The following is a 21,805-nucleotide window of genomic DNA, read 5'->3' on the forward strand; positions in this document are numbered from 1 at the left end:
AATAGAGAAATGTACACTCAAGTTTGAGCATTAAATAAATTTCACATTTCAGTCTTTGCTATAGTCTGTAATTGTCCTCGTTCTTTTTGTGCAAGTTATGATGTGGTATCTATTACACTTCTGCCCATACAAAGTGCACTTACAATCTTCGTCTGGCTCATGGAACTTCTGGTTTACGCATATCTTGTGGTGAAACCCATGTATGGAGAGTCGTGTATCACGTGGCGCTGTGTGTTGCACTCTCTAGTCCATCTATCATCCGTCATCGCTGGTGAGGTGTAGAAGTCTAGGTCAATTTCACTTTTCTTCCTTTCCCTGATGTTTACTAGTGCCCTGCTTGTTTCCATTGATTGTAGGTAGAATTGTGATCGTATGTCTTCTATGAAATACGTCTCCCGCATAATTTCGTATACCATCCAGGATGGCGCTGTCTTTCCAACTCGGGTAATCCTCTTCATGAACATTGCTTTTATTCTTTCTATTCTCATCAGGTCTCTGATCTTCAGCTTTTCCCACACGATCTCAATTCCATACGTTATCACTGGCGCTACTGTCATCTTGAAAAGTCTCAGTTCTTGAATCAAGTAATCTTGGTGAGGGTCCCATACACTGGAACCATACTCGTTAGGGTCTTACCAGAGACTTATATGGTTTTAAAGGTACGAAAGATCATAATATGAAGATAAAATTGGAATTCAAGAAGACAAATTGGGGAAAATATTAATTTATAGGAAGAGGAATTAGTGATTGGAATAATTTACCAAGGGAATTTTCAATAAATTTCCAATTTCCTTGAGATCATTTAAGAAAAGACTAGGTCAACAACGAGTCACCTGGGTGAGTGTCTTAAATGTAGATCAGTGATGACTGACTGATCTGCATGAAACTGAAATATCCAGCCATTAATGACAAAGTGTCAACCTGCTCTGGCGAGATGACTGACATCCAAATTTATATTTCAAATACAATAAAAATAGCGAAATATAAATCTTAAATCAAAGAAGAGTCTGGTGCTAGATCAGTCGTTGTGCAGTTGTAGTGTAGTGCCCTGCGCTTGTATATTATAACTTATACTTGTAAGTTGAGAAGTGATTTTCTTTTTTACATACGTTTCTCGTTTGGAATAGTGCATCGTTTTCCTTCTAACTGTAGTCATTGATTTGGTTTTTAATTTTCTACGAGTGAAACTTTGAGAATACCTACTATATTTTTTATAGGGTGGGACTTCCGGTATGAGGGTTTCGCCTAGGGATGGGCTGCGAACAGAGTCGCCAAGGGTTGAGATTGCTACCTTTGGAACAATCTGGAACAGACACGCTCGACTCCAGTGTCTATTCCACTGATGCACTAACGCCATCTAACAGCTATTGTCGGAACTGCTTGGAATTATAGTTCCACGTTCCTCCATTGGTAACTTGTGATACGATGAATACAAGATGATTATTAGCCAGCAAACATTAAATATTGTTTCGGGATATTATCGTTAGTATTGACCCTCACGGAGTCGCTCATTCATTTGTAATGTTAGTAGTCGTGCGGGGCGTTGACAACACCCCAAATATCATTTCACAGTACAACCTACATAAAGACATTTTTTTCCAAAAATGTATTTTATCATGTGTAATATAGATTTACAAACGGGACTATCACATGAAAATCATAAAACGTGAAATATTCTCCTACAAAAATCCAAGCATACGAAAATATTGAAATTATTACTCAATTTGTGTATTTCAATACAAAACAAATTAATACAAGAATATTTTTGAATGACACTCAATGTTTCTGTTATCAGATTGACATAACGATAGGGTGTAGTGGTTAGTGTGATTAGCTGCCACCCCCAGAGGTCCAGGTTCGATTCCCGGCTCTGCCACCAAATTTGAAAAGTGATATGAGGGCTGGAACGGGGTCCACTTGGCCTCAGGAGGTCAACTGAATAGAGGTGGGTTCGATTCCCACCTCAGCCATCCTGGAAGTGGTTTTCCGTGGTTTTCCACTTCTCCTCCAGGCAAATGCCGGGATGGTACCTAACTTAAGGCCACGGCTGCTTCCTTCCCTCTTCCTTGTCTATCCCTTCCAATCTTTCCATCCCCAGCAAGACCCCTGTTCAGCACAGCAGGTGAGGTTCCTAAATTTGAATTCAAAGAAAAGTATGAAGAGTAAACACACTATACACAAATGACATGGAGTGTCAACTCATCTCTGTAGTGCAGTGATGGGGTAACGTCAACTTATCCAGTGTAGGTGTAAGGTTCTAGAACACTTTCAAATTACAAAGGTGTTGCAACTTTTTCACACTCGGTGCTTCCTACTAAAGATATTACACAGCAAGCATTTGATTTTCAATAACGAGGCAAGGCTATGAGCAAGAAATAACCACCAGCTAAAAAGGACGATACATTTCTGCCCAGAACAACAGAAATATTGAGGGAGAGACAGGTAAGTTCAACCACCCTTTTGCTGAAGGGGGATTGAACCATATCACAATTGTAGCTCCTGCTCTCTAGCTTGTTTCCTGTTGTAGTGGGATTGCTAGACTATGAGCTGTCTCTGTTTGGCACATGTGTACTGGAGCACAGTTACAAGGTTTCGCGTGTTCTGCTTTTAGAAGACGTTCTCTCGTGGGCTTGCAGCGACGCGTCCAGAGGCCGTCTTGGCCAATGGTTCTTTGCCAGCAGTTTCTCTTTGGCTTCCCACAAGGAGCGGATTTTTGTATCCAAAGGACGGATGTACGTTTCGATCCACTCGGAGGCCGTGTAGTGATCGTAGACCACAGCCATTGCTGTGGTCATGTCACGTTCAATGTAGAGCAGCTCCATCTTGCAACGGTCCAATTCGGCTGTAGCATGTTCCACCTTCAACACAACAGAAAATATGTCTTAAGTAGAAAATTTGCAGTCACTTGAAAACCCCAGAAGTGATATTTTGAAACAGAAAACTGGTCATTTTAAATAAATAATTTTTTTTGAAAAAGACATAAACAATCATACACTAAGAAATGATTGAAAAAAATTATGTTGTGTCCTCTAAGACAATGACGCTTATCTGAAAGAATGTTAATGTAAACCAAGAAGAAAGTTCACAATCAACATCTGCACATGCCCTAACAACTCCAGAATGCAGTGTGAAAAATCATGGCCATCCCAGTTAACACTGAAATAATGTTCAACTTTTCCCATACCGTAAACTGGGATGAATAAGGACAACCTTTTCCGTTTTTGCTATATATCTTAGCAATAAATAACTTAGTATTGAAAGTTACATTTTTATATTTGTAATTTCCTGTAGATTGTTGATAACATATAATATAAATCTGCTTCTCTCTTCCCCTGAACATATATATGTAACATATATTCATATCACTAGTCACCCCAAGGTCGGGGTTAAAAGGGACAGATGTCTCTTTTCATTGTAATCCCTATTCAGCCACACAGAGGAGTGAATAGGGACACCATATACCTCTTTAAAAATAAGTTGTTAACATTTCTTACAAAAGTAAAAGCACAACATATTTATTTTAAAACTTTCACTATCATTTTAATGGCACAAAGACACAAATTACAAACTCTAAAAGTATGGCTGACCTAAAATTTAAAAAAAAAAAATGATTTCCCAAAGAAAACAGTCACTTTAAAAGTGGGTTTGGCTTGAATGTGTAATGTCCTCTTCGCACAGTTGGTGGCTTTAAAACAGCAAGTACATCAGCTTTTGAGAACTCGCATTCATCACGAACATCATGGAACACAAAGACATCTGAACATTTGGTTGATTGGCGAAGATAAGTTGCAATGTATTTGTCCTTTTCAAAGTTCTTGTAGAACCATTCCAATGAATATCTTCACACCTTTATCATAAGAAAATTGGACCTTGACCCAGTCTCCTTCCTTGAGATCGTTTATTCCTTCACTTGCCTTCTCACCTTCACTTGCTTTCTCCACTTCAAAATGTATTAAGTTGGTGTTGGGATGCTGTCTTTCTTCATCACTCGAGTGTACTTCATACTGAGCTTCCTCAAAATCACCTAGAGTCACAATGTGTCCAGCTGGGACGTTCGGCCTCTTTTTTTGGCCCCTTATCTGCTCCATTTAATCTTTTCCATATCGCATTTCCTTCAAGAATTCTGCCAGACTGATGTTCGCAGCTACTGGGGTGCCTCTCGACTGCTTCAAATCATGATGAAGGGCTGACCTTGAAATTTCAAAGTTTTTCTCAGCCTGTCTTATAGACATACCACGAACAACTGCTTGGACAGCCTGTATCACCTTCTCCTCATCAAGAGGACGATGCACTTTTGATCGAGGGCCCCTGATGTATTTCCTAGGCATCATTGAAGAAACGCTGAAATTAAATGAGACCAAAATTGAGGTTAGGTTAGCAGAAAGCCACGGTGTCAAATAAAACTTACGGTACAACTCTAGTTTGTTTGACTTATAATTGATAATAGGTATCAATTTTTCAGATGAACATGTTTATTTTGTACATTTTTCATCTTGTCCCTATTCACCCCAATTTAATGGAAAAATTATGCCTCCAACAAAAAAATAAACAGTTGATTTCAAAATAAAGGTTCATTAACATCCATTATGTGAAAATACTAATACAGTAAAACCTCGTTAATTCGAAGTCGTTGGGACTCAAAAATTGGACTTCGAATTACATGATTTCGAATTAACCACCAATTCGCAATTCAGAAGTACCAACGCTTGCCGTGTTACAAAATATTCTAAGGCCTGTTACTGCATGCATTTAACCTTGATTCAGAGTTTATACCTTTCAAATGCCATGAAAAAAGAACTATTTCCAAAATGTATCCAGGAAAGTCCATTTACAGTATTCAAATAATACACTCGGATATCTCACTGGTAAACATAACCTCACGCAACGAAAGAAAAAAGAAAAAAAAAAAAAGCACGATTCAAAGACGAGAAATCTATGCTCGCTCCCATGTGCAAGTGCTTTATTAATTGGATTACTATACTGTATGCATTTTAGATGCCTTTTATTTACACAGAAAGTACCCGATGCCCTTAAAATCGAACTTTCCTATGACTCTATCCTTGTACGATTTCCCGCCATGGCACTTCTCTCGTACTTCAGAAATGTAAACACTTGCCGCGCCACGAAGTATTCTAAGAACCATTAATACATGCAATCACCTCGATTCACAGTTTAAACCTTTCAAATGCCATGGAAAAAACTATTTCCAAAATGTATCCAACAAGGTGCATTTACAATGTTCAAATAATGCACTTGAATAAATCACTGACAAACATAACCTCACGCAACGAAAGAAAAAAATCGCACAATTCAAAGACGAGGATAAATTATGCCGGTTCCCCTGTGCAAATGCATTATTTTTTGGATTTCTTTACTGTTTGCATTTTTATTATAGATGCTTTGTACTGGCATGGAAAGTGCCCGGCGCTCTTAAAATATTGTGGCTTATCGAAGTTTCCTATGACGAGGGAATAAAGTATCTCGCTTCCATGTGCATTGCAACGCATTACTATGACCCCCATCCCTCACACTGTACGATTTCCCGGCTGGCAATTTCTCCTTTAAAACAATAAGACCGTTTGGGCTCGCATTAACATACCGTAAAGCAATGCAGTTTCACTGGCAATGTCCGTACCGGTATTGTTCGGTGGCTACGAATTTATTATATTTGCCACGTTTTTTCGTCAACTGTCGGCATCGCCAGTGTTAGCGGATTCTGTTTTCCCGCACACTGCATGTTGCGTGATATTATGGCGTTCCTTAAAAGGTTGAACACACAAGAGTTCCGATTTCATTCAACTTAGCAATCATGAAGCGCACTGTAGACCCACCGAAGTGAGTGTAAGTGCGGAAAGCTACCCCTCCACGTTCCGGAACGCGCGTTCTATTATGACGCGGAGCAGATAAATTTCGAGTTGAAATTACTCTGTAACATACGGTACTATTGTTTTAAAATGTAAAGGCAGTTTCGAATTAAAAGTCTGAATTTCGGTAATGGGGCCGACATTGTACTTCGAATTACGAATTATCCGTATTTCGAATTAAACAATTGAAATAACATGCAAAACTGTATCTCATATTTCCGGGAACGAGAGCTTCTTCGAATTAGGCGGGATTTTGAATTAACCGATTTCGAATTATCGAGGTTCTACTGTACTCATCAAAACACATCCTAGCCACAAGCTGATATCAGACAACATTTTACACAGTATGGAAATTCTAAGAACACAAGAAATATAATATTACGATATTGACGCCAAAACATATTGTAAACAACAGATTATCCATCTCAAGTGCACTGATACCATCACCATAGACCAAAACACAAGCGAGCTGCTTAATTCAATTTAATTTTCCCAGATTTGTCCCTATTCACCCCAGTTTACGGTAGTTCAATTTGATTAATATCATCTTTTGCAATTTCTTCATGCCTATGATAATTGCACTTTAGCTCAGACTGGAACAAAAGTTCAATTATTTACATTTCTTTCCAACATCTTGATTTACTGCTATTCCATGATGTCATGAAGTGCTTTACTGTAGTTAGAAACATGTTTAAACACTGCTGATTCAGTGGATACTTTCTCAACTCACATTAAAATCTTTCAACAGCTGTACTGACAAACATTTTTAAGAAATTTAAAATTTGCATGTTAATTTTTTAATATGACTATAAACTATTTGTAAACATTGCCCCAAAAAGTGCTGACAAATGTCATTTAACTAAACTCATTACCTCATGCTTGAGTAACATATATAAATGACTGAAATACCCAAAACAAACTATATCAATGATTAAATTTATTGGGGGCTTTCTTGGAGAAAGTAGAAAGAGAAAGTTCAGGTGTGGAAGTGGTTATTATGGAAGATCTGAATGCACAGGTCGGAAACAAGAGACAAGGAAAGGAAGAAGTCAATGGACCATATGAATATGGAAAAAAGAATCATGAAGGAGAGGAACTAGTGGACTTCTGTGAAAGGAATGGACTTATAGTGGGGAATACATGGTTTTGAAAGAAAAACAGCAGGAAAATGATGAGATGTGGGTGGGCTGACAGAAGAACAAAATCAGTAATTGACTACTTTATGGTGGCAAGGACAAATCACAGGAAGTTGATGGATGTGACAGCTTTACCAGGAGAAGCATTTGATGAACACCATAGAGTTGTGGTGGCAAAATGGAAAAACAAAAAGAGATAAGAGAAAACAAAATAAAAGTATGGATATTGAAAGACTAAAATGTATAGGAAGTTTTTCAGGAGAGATTGAAGCAACAAATCCCAGTTACTGAAGTGGAAAATGTAGAAGAGGAGTGGGCCAAATTAAAAATGGCATTTGTTACAGCAGAAGAGAGTACCTGTGACAGATATCTACAAGAGTGAAAGAAAAGGAGAACACCGTGGTGGAATGAGGAAGTGAGGAAAGTGGTGAAAGAAAAGAAGACTGCCTGGCGAGAATGGAATCCAGATCGAACAGAAGAAAGCAAAAGGAAGTATCTCAATAGCAAATTGAGATGTAAGAAGGTGGTAGGAGAAGAAAAGAATAAGAGTTGGAAAGAATTTACACAAAAAATGGAAGTGGATGTGTCAGTAAAAGGATGCTGTATGGACTTATAAGAAGTAAGAGGACAGAAAGAGTTACCACAAAGCTAGTGAAAAAGGAAGATGGGGGAATTGTTAACACACTCAGAAGAGATAAAGGGAATATGGAAGGAGTATTTTGATAAGCTGTTGAATATGAACAACTGTAGAGGGGAGATAGAAGCAATGCAGTGTGAGAACTCAACAACATAGGATGATATAACAATGCTGGAGGTGGAGTTAGCGGTAGAAAAGATGAAGATGGGAAAAGCAACAGGGATGGATGAATTCAGCGTGGAAATGCTAAAGTCTGCTGCACCTGTTGGTATGCAATGGTTGTACCAACTACTAACGTGTATGTGGAAACACAAATGTGTACCAAAAGACTGGAAAAAGGGATGATAATACCAGTGTTTAAGAAAGGGGACAAAAAAGTTTGTGATAACTATAGACGAATCACACTTATATCGCAGGTAGTTAAAATACAGGAAAGGGCATTAGAAAGAAGAAAGATTGCAGGAGAGTTACAAGAGGAACAATATGGCTTCAGGAGTGGAAGATCTACAGTGGACCCAATCTTTAGCATGAGACAGCTGATGGAAAAGAATTGAGAATATGGAAAGGATGTGGTCATGACCGTCATTGATATAGAAAAGGCATATGATAGCGTACCTAGAGAGAAGGTTTGGGAAACCATGGTTAAAAAAGAGACTTGGAAGAGAAATGTTAGAAATGGTGCAAGCAATGTATAACAACTACATTAGCAGGGTACTGACCCCAGTTGGAAAGACAGAATGGTTTAGGAATAAGACTGGACTAAGGCAGGGGAGTGTGCTGTCACCTCTTTTGTTTATTACAGACGTGGACAAAATTGTAAAGGAAACGAAGGAAGCCTATGGAGATTAAGAGATGAAGATAATGCTATTTGCAGATGATGATGTGATCTGGAAAAAGAACAGCAAAGAAGTGCAACAACAACTAGATGTACTGAACGAAAAAATTGAGAAGTATGGCATGGAAATCAGTACAGATAAAAGCAAGACTATGGTGATGTCGAGAGGAGAAAAGCAAGGAAAGGGCAGTGTGAAAATTGGAAGCCAGAGTCTGGAAATTGTGGACAGCTTTAGATACCTAGCAAGTGAATATATGCAAAATGCTAGGGTGAACATGGAGATTAGCAGGAGGGTAGAGCAGAGTAATGCATTCTACCAAAGTGTAAGTAAACTTGTTTGAAGCAAAGAAGTACAAAGGAAAAGTAAAGAAATAATGTACAAAATGTACTATGTACCCATACTGACTCATGCAGCAGAGACTTGGACTTGAGATGAAATTCCTAAGAAGTATGATAGGAAAGACAGAGTGAGAAATGAAGATGTTAGGAAGGAAATTGGGATTCGAAAGCTAAATAAGAAAATTGAAAAGAATAAACTAAGGTGGTTTGGACATGTAAAGAGGATAGAGGAGAATAGAATTCCAAGACAGAGGCTGGAGGCAAAGTGCAAGGGCATGAGAGCAAGAGGAAGACCTAAAACAAGGTGGATTAAATCAGTGAAGAACGGCATAAGAAGACAAAATTTAGACTAGGATAAGATCGTGGAAGAGGAATGGTGGAAAGAGAAAGGAAGATGGAGAAGTGCCATAAATACCCCGATCCAGCAGGAGCTGAATAAGGGGAAATGATAATGATGACGATGATGACGATGATGTGCTCATTACCAGTTCCATTTCCTTGTAGACTGTTTCATTAGAAGCTAGTCTCCAGTGTCTATTTTCTTGGTAGTTTTTGTTTATGCACATTCTGATTATTCATTTTTCAATCTTGAGTAGCCTGTTTTGAAAATGGTTTCACATGAATGTGTTATTTCTGGATGTGCAACTTTTTTTTAATAGTGTTTTAATTTCAAGGCTTATGAGACCTTTCGAGGCCTCTCTTGAACATATATTAGTTTTGACTAGGTGGGCTTTATTTATTTATTTACATATTTTATGCCCACATTGGAGCACTGAAATCAATACATTTGAGTTAATTTCTTCTTCTTCTTCTCCCAGAACTTTTTCATCCTCTCCGACCTGGAAGCCCTTTGTGTGTCAGGTGGGCTTTATAATAAAATAAAAATAATTTTATGAGTTTGTACGTCAATACGGAACCAACATGTAGTTTACTACTTGTAAACAAAACAATCGTCAGCTGGGGAATACACACTCTAAAGGGATCCATATCTATCCATCAATGTTTATACAGAACAGGCAGTAAAAGAAATCAAAGAGGAATTTGGAAAGGGAATCACAATCCAAGGAGAGAAAATCAAAATCCTGCGATTTGCCGATGATATTGTATTTTATCTGACATTGCAGAAAATCTGGAGAAACTGCTGAATGGTAAGGACAGAGTCTTGGGTAAGGAGTACAAGATGAAAATAAATAAGTCCAAAACAAAAGTAAAGGAGTGCAGTCAAACGAAGTCAGGTGATGCAGGAAATATTAGATTAGGAAATGAAGTCTTAAAGGAAGTAGATGAATGTTGTTACTTTGGTACCGGAATAACTAATGATGGCAGAATTGAGGAGGACATAAAACGCAAACTAGCACAAGGAAGGAAGAGCTTTCTTAAAAAAAAAAAAAAAAAAAAAAAAAATTCTGCTCATTGCAAATGTTGATATAGGAATTAGAAAGTTGTTTAGGAAGACTTTCGTTTAGACCATGGCATTTTATGGAAGTGAAACAACTCAGATTATAACTAACTCGGAAAGAAAGAGAATAGAAGCTTTTGAAATGTAGTGTTACAGAAGAATGTTGAAAGTGAGATGGACAGATCGAATCACAAATTAAGAGGTACTGAATCGAATTGTTGAGAGGAGATCGATTTGACTAAATTTGACGAGAAGAAGAGATAGAATGATAGGACATATCTTAAGATACCCAGGACTTGATCAGTTTGTTTTTGAGAATGGTAGGGGTAGACCGAGGTATGAATATGACAAGCAGATTAGTGCACATGTAGAATGTGGTAGTTGTGTAGAAAGGAAAATGTTAGCGCAACATAGGGTGGCATGAAGAGCTGCATCAAAAAACAACAATAATCCATCTTAAGACAACACCTCTATGCTCCTTTTACATAGTTTTTTTTTTTTTTTTTTGGATTACACTATTCACCAACTTCCTTGTGTGTGATCTCTTTTTCTTTGTATTCATAAGCAATCAATCATATGTTTTATTTTAAACTGAAATATTTGAGAGATTCTATTTATATATTTATGAACCATACCTATGGACCTTAAGAGCACAGATTTATTTCATCTACGTTCAAAAATAACTCCCCAAACCAACTGGAAACCCCTGATGAAGACTATTCAAGAGTAAAGAATAAAGATAAACGTATTACATGAGATGGATTGGAGAAGGAGTGGTCGATGTTGTAGGGAGTAAACCATCCTTTTGCGGTTGAATCGGAGAGATACCGATCCAAGTTCTGCTGCAAGCTGTACAAACGTTCTGCGGCCTCCAGAACACCTGCTCCTGGGAAACTGCATCGAGATCGCCCCATGCCAGGACTCATGGGAAGAGGTGGGTCGCACTTCAATATATCAAGTACCTTATGGGGTATCAGTGTCATATCTGAAAATGAGGAAATAATTTGATTAGTTTCAAAACTCCTTTGAGCCTCACCAAAGAATATATTAATAAGAGCAATCAGCAAATAAAACTTGAACCACTCTGTATGCCAGTCAACCAAGTGACTGCAGATCTTACGTTGCTAGAAGAGGCCTGCAAGAAAGACTATTCACCATATGATCTAAAACAGCTGGCCGTCTGTACAATAGAAGAAAGATATCTGTTTAATCAATGGCTAAAAATATATACAGATGGCTCATCGGCTGTAACTCGATCCGAGTATATATAACTTCTTCCTGCATACATTGACCAGTTCAACTCAGTTTATGGATGTGTTACTGATGACTAAACAGACCACTCCTGGCATAAAACATACGCCCACACAAATCACACTGAATGGATGGAGGAGGGTGGGTTGTAATTGACGGAGTTTTCTTGCTTGTCGCTTGGCCTCTTGATGTCTGCGGCGTTCTCTTTCAAACAAGTTGACAGCAGTGGATGTAGTGTTCCGCCACAGTAAATGGTCCTCAGCACATTCTTCCCATGTCTGTATATCTATACCAGTTGTCTTCATGATGTGCTTCAGCTGGTCCTTAAAATGCTTCAGAGGGGCTCCATGAGGTCTACTGCTGGAGCAAAGTTCACCATAAAGAATTTGGCGTATCACCCATGCGGTGAACATGGCCTAACCATCTCAGATGATGAGCGATGATTGTTACCTCAATGCTATTTAGCTGCGCTTTGTCGAGAACTGCCATGTTGGTCACATGGTCCTCCCACTTATATTCAAGATGAATCTCATTTTCTGTTGGTGGAAGCGCTCAAGTTTTTTGATATCACGGCGATAGTGTCCAAGTTTCACAGCCATACAGCAGTGTGGAAATGACAACAGTTTGGTACACCATGAGTTTGGCATGCAGTTTTAGGTCGTTATTCATGAAGACTCTGTGCGTTAACCGTCCGAATGCTGCACGAGCAGCCCCAATTCTTTTATCAACATCTCGTTCGCAGGTACACCACTTCCAAGATATGAAAAGTGATCAACCTGTTCCAGTGTTGTGTCTAAGATGGAGATACTGAACACAGGAAGAGTTAATCCTGGGGCAGGTTGTGCAAGTACCTTTGTTTTTTTCACATTAATGGCAAGACCAAAGCAATCACATGCAGTTTTAAAGCAGTTGACTGACTGTTGTTGTTCTGCAGGTGTTAGAGCAGGAAACGCGGTGTCATCGGCGTATTGCAGTTCTGTCATCCGGGTAACTAGAGTACGTCTTTGTGAGTTAAGTCTTGTGAGATTGAAAAGGCCTCCATCAAAACAAAATTTAATCTCCATGCCTAAGTTCTTTGGAGATGGTTCATGCAGCACGGCAGCCATGTACAGTGCAAAGAGTGTAAGAGCAAGCACACAGCCTTGTTTCAATCCATGAGTGATTGGGAACGAATCTGATACTGACTTACCATGAAGAACCTGTCCAGACATGCCATCATGAAAAGCTTGAACCAATTCCACATAACATTCAGGACATCCAAAATGTCTCAATACTTTCCACATAGCAGATCTTGGTACTGAATCAAAGGCTTTTTCCAGATCATAGAAAACTAAATACAGAGGCTGCTGTTGCTCTCTGCATTTTTACTGGAGCTGTCTAGCACAAAAGATCATATCTGTTGTGCCTCAGGAGGTTTGGAAACCACATTGAGACTCAGGCAAAATCCTCTCTGAGATAACTCGGAGCCAGTTTAATAGAATTCTTGCGAGAATTTTACCTGCAATTGACAAAAGCGGTATACCATGGTAGTTCCCACATACACTATGATCACCTTTCTTGAAGATAGTGATGATGGTAGCATTCTTCAAGTCGTCGGGTACTTCGAGTTTCCCAAATCAAGAGGATGAGTATGAAAAGTATAGTCTTCAAGGGTATACCTCCATTTTGTATCAGTTCCAGAGGGATGTTATCAGGACCAGGAGCCTTTCTTGGTTTTAGCTGACTGAGTGCTTTGGTAAAGTCTCTGTATGTAGGTGGAATTGCCATCCATAATTGTTGGGGATGCTGAGAGACATTATGAAGAAAGTCCTCAGCAACATTGGAGACATGATTTAGAAGTGCAGAGAAATGTTTCTTCCAATGCTCTAAAATTTCTCCATTATCAGTTAAAATGGTGGAGTTGTCAGCAGTCTTCAATGACCCCGATGAAGATCGAAATGGACCATATACCTCCTTTATGCCAGCATAGAAGTTTTGCAGGTCACGGGCATCAGATAGTCTTTGTAGTTCTTCAGCTTTTTGTTGCCATCAGTTATTCTTGATTTCCCTAAATTGTGCCTGACATTTTCCTTTAAGTTCTGAGAAATGTGATTTCTTCACATTGGAAGACGGATCTTGAAGATAGGATAGATAGGCTTCCCTTTTGGCATTAATCAGACATTTAATTTCTTCATTATTTTCATCAAACCAGTCCAGTCTTTTTTTTTTTTTTCCTCACAAAACCAATTGTTTCCTCAGCTGACTAAGTGATGACCTTCTGAAGCATGGCCCATTCCTGATTTGTACTATCACTGCTGACTGGATGACTAGCCAGTTTGTTTGAGATTGCATTTCTGTAATCTGTAGCAATGGATTCAGTTTGTAGTTTAGAAGTATCAAATTTCTTTCTGGACAGGTTGTGGATGGATCTTTTTGGTTTGCGACAGATTGAGATTCTCAACCGGCAATTAAGGATCTTATGATCCGTCCAGCAGTCATCGACATTTCTTGTGGTCCTTGTAACAAGGACATCTTTTTTTATTGCATGGTGATGATATAGTCAAGGATGTGTCAGTGCCTTGAGCGAGGATGCATCCAAGTGGTCTTGTAGCGATTAGGCAGACGGAACTGAGTACAGTATTAGTAATGAAGAGTTCATGTTCAGCACATAAACCAAGGAACAGTAGACCATTGGCATTACAGTTGCCAAATCCATGTTTTCCCATCACACTGCCCCATAATTGGTGATCTTTATCAACTCTGGCGTTGAAATTGCCAAGTAGTAAGAGTGTGTCTCTTAGAGGTACTTTGGTGATGGTAGTGCTCAGCAGGTTGTAGAATTGGTCTTTAGCTTCTACATCAGCATCCAAGGTGGGAGCATATGCGGAGATGAGTGTCATAGATTTGGCTCCAGAGAGCGGGATTCAGAGAGTCATAATTCTTTCACTGACAGCGGTTGGAGTTAGCTGATAATCATTCACCAATATGGTCTTCACAGCGAATTCCACGCCATGAATGCGGTGTTCTCCCTCATCTTTTCCCTTCCAGAAGATTGTGTAGCCTGAGCTGGACTCTGTAAGTTTACCTTCCCTGGACAGTCTGGTTTCACTTAAGGCAGCAATATCAATGTTCATTTGTCCAAGCTCATGGGTGACATGCACTGTTCTTCTCTCAGGTCTGTTATTGTCTTTAAAATCAAAGAGGGTTCGAACATTCCAGGTTCCTATAATCAAAGATGGCTCACAGAACAAGGAAAACAAAACTGGGGCAGGAATTAATTCATCTCTCTCCTCACTCCACTTCCCAGTAGGCCAAAACAAATTTTGATGCAGAGATAAAAGCAATTTCCCATGCACTACAACAGTTATTAGGCAGACACAATGATTACCAAAAATTTGTTATCCTTACAGATTCAAAAGCAGCCATCTAAGCCATCTCATCAAATAATAAGTCTCAAAATAAAAAACTGAAAGAAATTCTATGTATGATAAAAACCCTCCAAAGACTCCACAAACAGATATCATTTCAGTGGATTCCTTCTCATATTGGAATAACAGGTAATGAAGAGGCAGACAGAGTAGCCAGAGAAAGGTACCACACTACAACAACCTGCCAGTCAGACTGATTTTATGTCAGGAAAAAGGAATCTGAAAAATACTATTAAAAACATACATGAAGAAATGGCAAAGCAAACAGCAGAAACCAAATTATGGAAGGATATTGATGCTAAATGGGATCAGTATAAAATAAAACCTAGAAGAGAAGCTGTAGCCTTCTTCCGACTTAACACTGGCCATGGCTGTCTTGCAGTTCATCTGAAACGAATCAACATCCTGAGATCCGAAAAATGCACACTTTGCCATGATCCCGGAAGCAAAATGGATAAGGAACACCTGCTACATCGCAACATACCTGATGTGACAGCCAAAACTTCAGGAAATCTCACTGAACTAAACTGGAACGTAAGAAAGATGATGGATTGCAATCCGGGCTAACCATAAGATACAACAACGTTTTATAATTTGATGATCTTTGAGACACTCTCTTTAATAAGTGAGAACTTTTTGTTTTACATCTTGTCTTATTCCTTAGATATTATCTATTAAAAGTCCACATTCTATTCTACAGTAAAACTGAATACATCTACAGCATGTTCAGCTCCATAACGTGACATGTCCACGTTTATTATTATTATTATTATTATTATTAATAATAATAATAATAATAATAATAATAATAATAATAATATTATTTTTTTTTACAATTTACTTTACGTCACACCAACACATATAGAACTTACGGCGATGATGGGATAGGAAAGGGCCAGGAGTAGGACAGAAGCAGCCGTGGCCTTAATTAAGGTATAGCCCCAGCATTTACCTGGTGTGAAAATGGGAACCCACAGAAAACCATCTTCAGGGCTGCCGACAATGGGGCTTGAACCCATTATCTCCCAGATGCAAGCTCACAGCTGCGCGCCCCTAGCCCCGCAGCCAACTTATGTTTATTACTAGGGCCCAGATTTTTAGGTGGTATAAACTTTTGTTTTAGGTTTCTTGTATGCTTAAAATAGGTATCTTTTTAGGTTTTGCTTCATGGATGCATCCACTGATGTCTTCTAAGAATGTTTTCATGACTGGGATGGTCAACAGGTTTCATAATCAGTGCTATTAACATTAAAATTTATATTTTGTCCTTTAGCATACCAGGGAACAGTTTTTCCATATTCCATGTTCCATACTATAGTCATTAAAATCAATATAGTCCGTATTTCAGCTAAAAATTAATTCTGTTAAATTAACAGTACTCTCATTAACGGAGAAACAAAGTAACAATTTATATTTAAACATTTAATATTATAACTTGAGTGCAGTGCATCTATTGACAGTGTACCAGTGGTTTCCCATTTATTTTGTAATTCAGGCATTCCATTTCACTGCTTCATGGGACACACATACCAATGACTAACTAAATACAAATTTACAATATAAAATAAAACAGAATGACATCATCGTCACAAAGGCCGACAAAGGAGGAACCACAGTAAAAATGAACAAAAATGAATACGACTAAAGCCTTTTTTTCACAGCTAAATCTTTTTCAGTAATAAACAAAGATCCCATAGCCTGAGTCCAACGCAACCTCAAGACTTTGCTTAAAAATACATCCGTTTTACTAAATGAACAGGAATCATAAAAATTAATAACATGAACCCAAACATACCTACAGCTATAGCACTACCAAAAATACATACAACAGAAATTCCTATAAGACCAATCATTAATAGTAAAAATAGTCCTACTTATAAGACATAATACCGAGACTTATAAGACCGAGAAGAAGGTGGATGGATCAGATCTGGAAGGACATTAGAGAAGCTGGATTGGATGTGGCGGAAGTAATGGAGCAGGAAAAGTGGAAGGACAGAAAGGAGTGGAGAAGGCTTGTTAACCACACCTGGGCGACTGGAGTGGGGCATTGATGATGATGATGATGATGATGATGATGATGATGATGATGATGATGATTATAAGCCATTACAGTTTATACATAGTTTTTTTTAAACATTATAAATTTCATAATAATTCTCCACTAAAAAATTAAATGGATTTTTGTAAGAAGTTACAAAAATTTAAAGTACAACCAAATCACGCCATGTACTCGTTCGATATTACCAATATGTACTCAAACATTCCAACAAAGAAACAGTTACAACCATTAATGGCAATTTAACAAACCACAGTCATCTCAGCGTAATGGAAATAGATAAATTTAACAACAGATTAAATTTCGTACTCGACAATAATTTCTTCACTTTCAATAAGAAAATATACTGTCAAAAAGGATTATCAATCGGAGATCCAGTTTTAGGCATCATTTACATGGACCATTTAGAACACACAAAAATAAAAACAAAATTACAAGGTTTCAGCCTATGATTACGCTATGTCGACCTTAACACACTAGATCAAAATATAAAATTCACTAAAGAAGACAAAAACATTAAGTCCATAAACTTTTTAGACATCACCATTACATATAAGGCTGATAGATTTGAATATCAAATTTATAGGAAGCCAACCTTTTCACCAAACACAATTAAGAATAGCTTATTACACCCCAACTCTCAAAAAACAGGCAGTGTACTATAGCTTAATATACAGAGCTTTCAAAATACCTCTCACACCTAAAGACCTCAACAAAGAAGGAACATATAGATATGGTCAACCAAATAATAAGAAAAGTCAAAAACAGACAAATGTCAAAATTAATTCCAGAAAAACAAAAAAAGTCCACTTTTGCCACATTTACTTACAATAATCCCAATATATATAAAGTTTCAAACCCATTCGAAAAACATTATTTCAAAATCGCGTTCAAAACACAAAACACTAACCAAACTATGTTCCTAAACAACAACAGTGTCAACTCCAATAAAGACCAATACTCAGGCTTCGTAATTTACAAACTCATATGCTCTCAATGTTTCACCTTGTACATTGGACAAACAGGATGAAGTTTCTCAACAAGATATTTAGAACACAATAATGCAAATAAACATAACAAATTTTCAGCCATGAGCATACATGAGAGAAACTGGACACACATACACGACAACAGAACAAGATCAAACAATTCTAAAGAATATAAGAAAGGGCAAATTAATGAATACGAAAACATCTACATTTTTAGAGACCAGTATTTTAATAAAAACCTCAATTTAAATAATACAGCAGATACCAAAAACCCTCTATACGATCAAATCCCACAATTATTATAAATATTAAAAATTAAAGAAAGTACTTTTCAAAACTTAAACAAACTGCCACACATAAAAGCTCCTCCCACAGAAAAAGCTCCTCCGAGAACAATCAATATATCGTCCGCCCAGCCTTCCCCTAACCATCCCCCTCTGCACACCACACACAGATACAATATAAGGCACACAGGGTCAGCTACAGCCAGTCGAACCGATATTGTCACCAAGACAAGCCAGCCGCAAGAGAGACGAGGGGGTAAGTAAGAACCAGCTCAACTCCCCATTTACACTTCAATTAACACACACTCCATTACTAAGACATACATTTTTTCTCGTTACAGACTCTCAATCAACTAACATCTATCTTCAAACTGAAGCTACAAGATTCCAACATGTTATCGTTAATAACTTTGAGAGTCCCCCATTCGAACCTCTATAGTGATAAGCGGCACGTTATTCCACAATTTCAGCAACAAGGCAATATTCCAATAGACTTGACAATATTTCACAAATAAGCTTACTAAAGTTAAGTTGTCAGATTCGACAACATTTCTAATGGGAGCACAAAAATTGTGACATTCAAGATTATGTATTCAATCAACTTGTGAATAATACGCCTCCTGGGGCATTAAAGACTGCATAATTAAACCAGCCTTTGTCTTTTAATAAGATATAAACATAGCAACTTGGTTTTATTCAATGTTCATCAGTGTAAACTTACTTTATATCAGAATAATTGTAGTATTATTCACTGTGACACCCAAGTTTGACAATATTTCCAATGGGAGTATGAAAATTTATTTTATTTTTTATTTTTTTGCTAGTTGCTTTACGTCGCACCAACACAGATAGGTCTTATGGCGACGATGGGACAGGAACGGGCTAGGAGTGGGAAGGAAGCGGCCGTGGCCTTAATTAAGGTGCAGCCCCAGCATCTGCCTGGTGTGAAAATCGGAAACCACGGAAAACCATTTTCAGGGCTGTCAACAGTGGGGTTCAGACCTACTATCTCCCGAATACTGGATACTGGCCGCACTTAAGCGAATGCAGCTATCGAGGTCGGTGGAGTACGAAAATTATTACTTCAGGATTACGTATTCAATCAACCATGGAATAATATGCCATTTGGATAGTCAAGACTGCACAATCAAACCAGCTAATGACTTTTAATAAGATATAAAACATAGCAATTTGGTTTTAATTAATGCTTACTTTTAACAGAATAATTGTACTTATTATCATTGTTTTTGCATATTTCACCAGCTGGAATAATAAAAAAACAGCCAGATATCTACATAAATCATATATCTATCGAAAACATGGTTTTTAAACAACACCCAAGGTAGCATTGTTAGTTTAAGGATTTTATTACGATACAAATACCCAGGATCCTGGACATTTTGATCATTGAGTATAGGAACTACGGCTTATGATGCCCAAAATGTGGGCGAAACATGTCCTGTGAAAACATTAATAATGTAAAGTTTTTTATGTAAATAAAAACTATATTGTATCGAAAAGGTGGATTATTCTTAACCCATGAGAGGGCGTGTAGAATGTTCGAACGTCAGAGGTTGCTCACGGAGTTTTTCTCCGTGATCATGAGAAAAACAAACAGAGCTTCACTTATGATATATTTGTGTCACAATTGATATTTCCTTACAGGTGGAGTATTACAGTAACATAAATACATTCTCATAGGCGTCATATGTCTGCGTTGAACTAAGTTTTTTGTACCTTTTGTTCAAAAATTAAATCTTGAATTGTTAAAATTTATTCCAACCGTAACATAATTTTTATAAAGCTTGTTATATTTTACAGAAATAGACGTAATTAAAACACCAAGAAAACACAATTATTGCCTACTTTAACAATGTGTGACGTAACTAATTATATAATTTCATTGGCAGTTTTCGAGAAATTTCTTGAACAATTCTCAGATTGGCACAAGTTTATCAAGTGATTTTCGTTCCTCTCTGCTACTTATATCGTCAAATCTAAGAGCTCGTATTAAGAACTTGAAATGTTTGAGAGCCATACAACTTTGAAAGAAATCCACACTAGTGCCAACTGATGCCCAAAGATCTTCCAAATTCAGGAGGGAAGCTTTCAGAATACTTGACATATACAAAAGACCAAAGACGGCTTGAAATTCTGCAGTCGTTGTGTTCACAGCATCTCTTTCCTGGGAGTAATTACTTTCACTTTTCCTCCATCCATATGTTTGTAAATTTGGTTATGTCACACATAATATCGTCAGTGAGGAAGTTTCCACACATCTAGTGGAGAGTATGCTTCAATGGCTTCTTTCCGCACTTGTGGTAAATGAGTTCTTATTTTATTGGGAGCAGAAGTCCTAATAATTTTAGGCAGTTTGTGAACGTTCCAGCGTGTTGTCCCACCTCTTCCAGTACTATACAGGTTGGTTCATTGTATTTACTTCATCTAGTTTACCTAGTTCCTGTAATTCAGGAACATAAATTTCAGAATGGAAGCCATCTTCCAACACATCCGCATCATCATCAATTGGCGTCTCTTCTGCCTCTTTAGCAAAGAACTATCTTCAAAATGGTCCTTTTTTATTTGCATTTAGCAATTCTTGCAGCTCCTCACGCTCTACAGTGTCCAACAGCCTCCGAATTCTTTCATTTTCTTCTTCCATGTTGATGCAGAATGTCAGAAAGCACTACACAACTGAAATATTTACACACTGAGCATAAATGTTTGCATAATTTCAGTTATAAAAGAGGTCGCACACGGAAGATAACTCCGCCTCGCTGAGAAATGCGCGGAGTTGCACACGAAGGAATGCTCCAGGCGTTCATGAAAAGTATGCTCACACCAACGACGAGATACTTGCTGGGCTGAAACTCCCCTCATCACTAGCCGACAGTTTGAGGAAAAGGTATTGAAAGGGACAGCCCGTAAGCACAATCCTATGACATTACACATTCATAATTATTTAGAGCCCAGACGAAAGCTCCGTGAGCGACCTCTCATGGGTTAAAAAAATGTTTTAAGTGAAAAATATAAGTTGCTCAATACTGACCCAAAAATGAAATTTATAACTTGTAACATACCACTAAAAGTCAAAGTCAGAGTTAAAGTTACCAAGTCAAAGAGTCATTTTAATTAAGAATTAAAACTTATTAAGTAAATTATAGGGACATGTTTTGCCCTTTATTTAGGGCAAGATAATAAATCAGGATCCTGATTGCTTTTAATTGTAGTTTTTAAGAAAAATTATAAATTATAAATGTGATGATGATGTAGGTACATGCGTTAAAAATTTGCGAGTGGGATGACAGTAGTTAAAATATTCTTATAATAAAGCCCTTACAAATCCTTACAAACAGACCTAAGTTATATTCTTTTATGAATGTCCTTGTCTAAAAATGTGATAACAAGTTGTATATTAGTAGTTTTATAAGCATACAATTATTAGTGCGTTGAATTGAACTTTGTAAAAGGTGACCTGTATTGGTTGAGGACGTAAGAAATAAGCTTGGAGCTTAAACAGCTTAATCTTTAGAATAATAATGAAGAAAAGTGATACCGATTACTCCAAGTGGAGTTTAAATAAATTTTAAAGTTGCTAGTGATGA

At 37.7% G+C, this 21,805-nt stretch overlaps 1 protein-coding gene across 1 annotated transcript in view; it reads right to left on the minus strand.

Annotated features, from left to right (window-relative positions):
• Positions 1–551: 551 nt before the first annotated feature.
• Positions 552–21,805, minus strand: part of LOC136883595 (hexosaminidase D) — a 113,924-nt gene continuing 92,670 nt past the window's right edge. The window contains exons 5-6 of the mRNA XM_067155982.2: positions 10,963–11,195; positions 552–2,858 (exon numbers count right to left, since the gene is read on the minus strand). Coding sequence (XP_067012083.2) covers positions 2,583–2,858; positions 10,963–11,195 — 509 coding nt within the window. The 3' untranslated portion in view covers positions 552–2,582. The remainder of the gene's footprint in view (positions 2,859–10,962; positions 11,196–21,805) is intronic.

This window comes from Anabrus simplex, chromosome 1, assembly GCF_040414725.1.
Source record: "Anabrus simplex isolate iqAnaSimp1 chromosome 1, ASM4041472v1, whole genome shotgun sequence".
Lineage (NCBI taxonomy): Eukaryota > Metazoa > Arthropoda > Insecta > Orthoptera > Tettigoniidae > Anabrus > Anabrus simplex.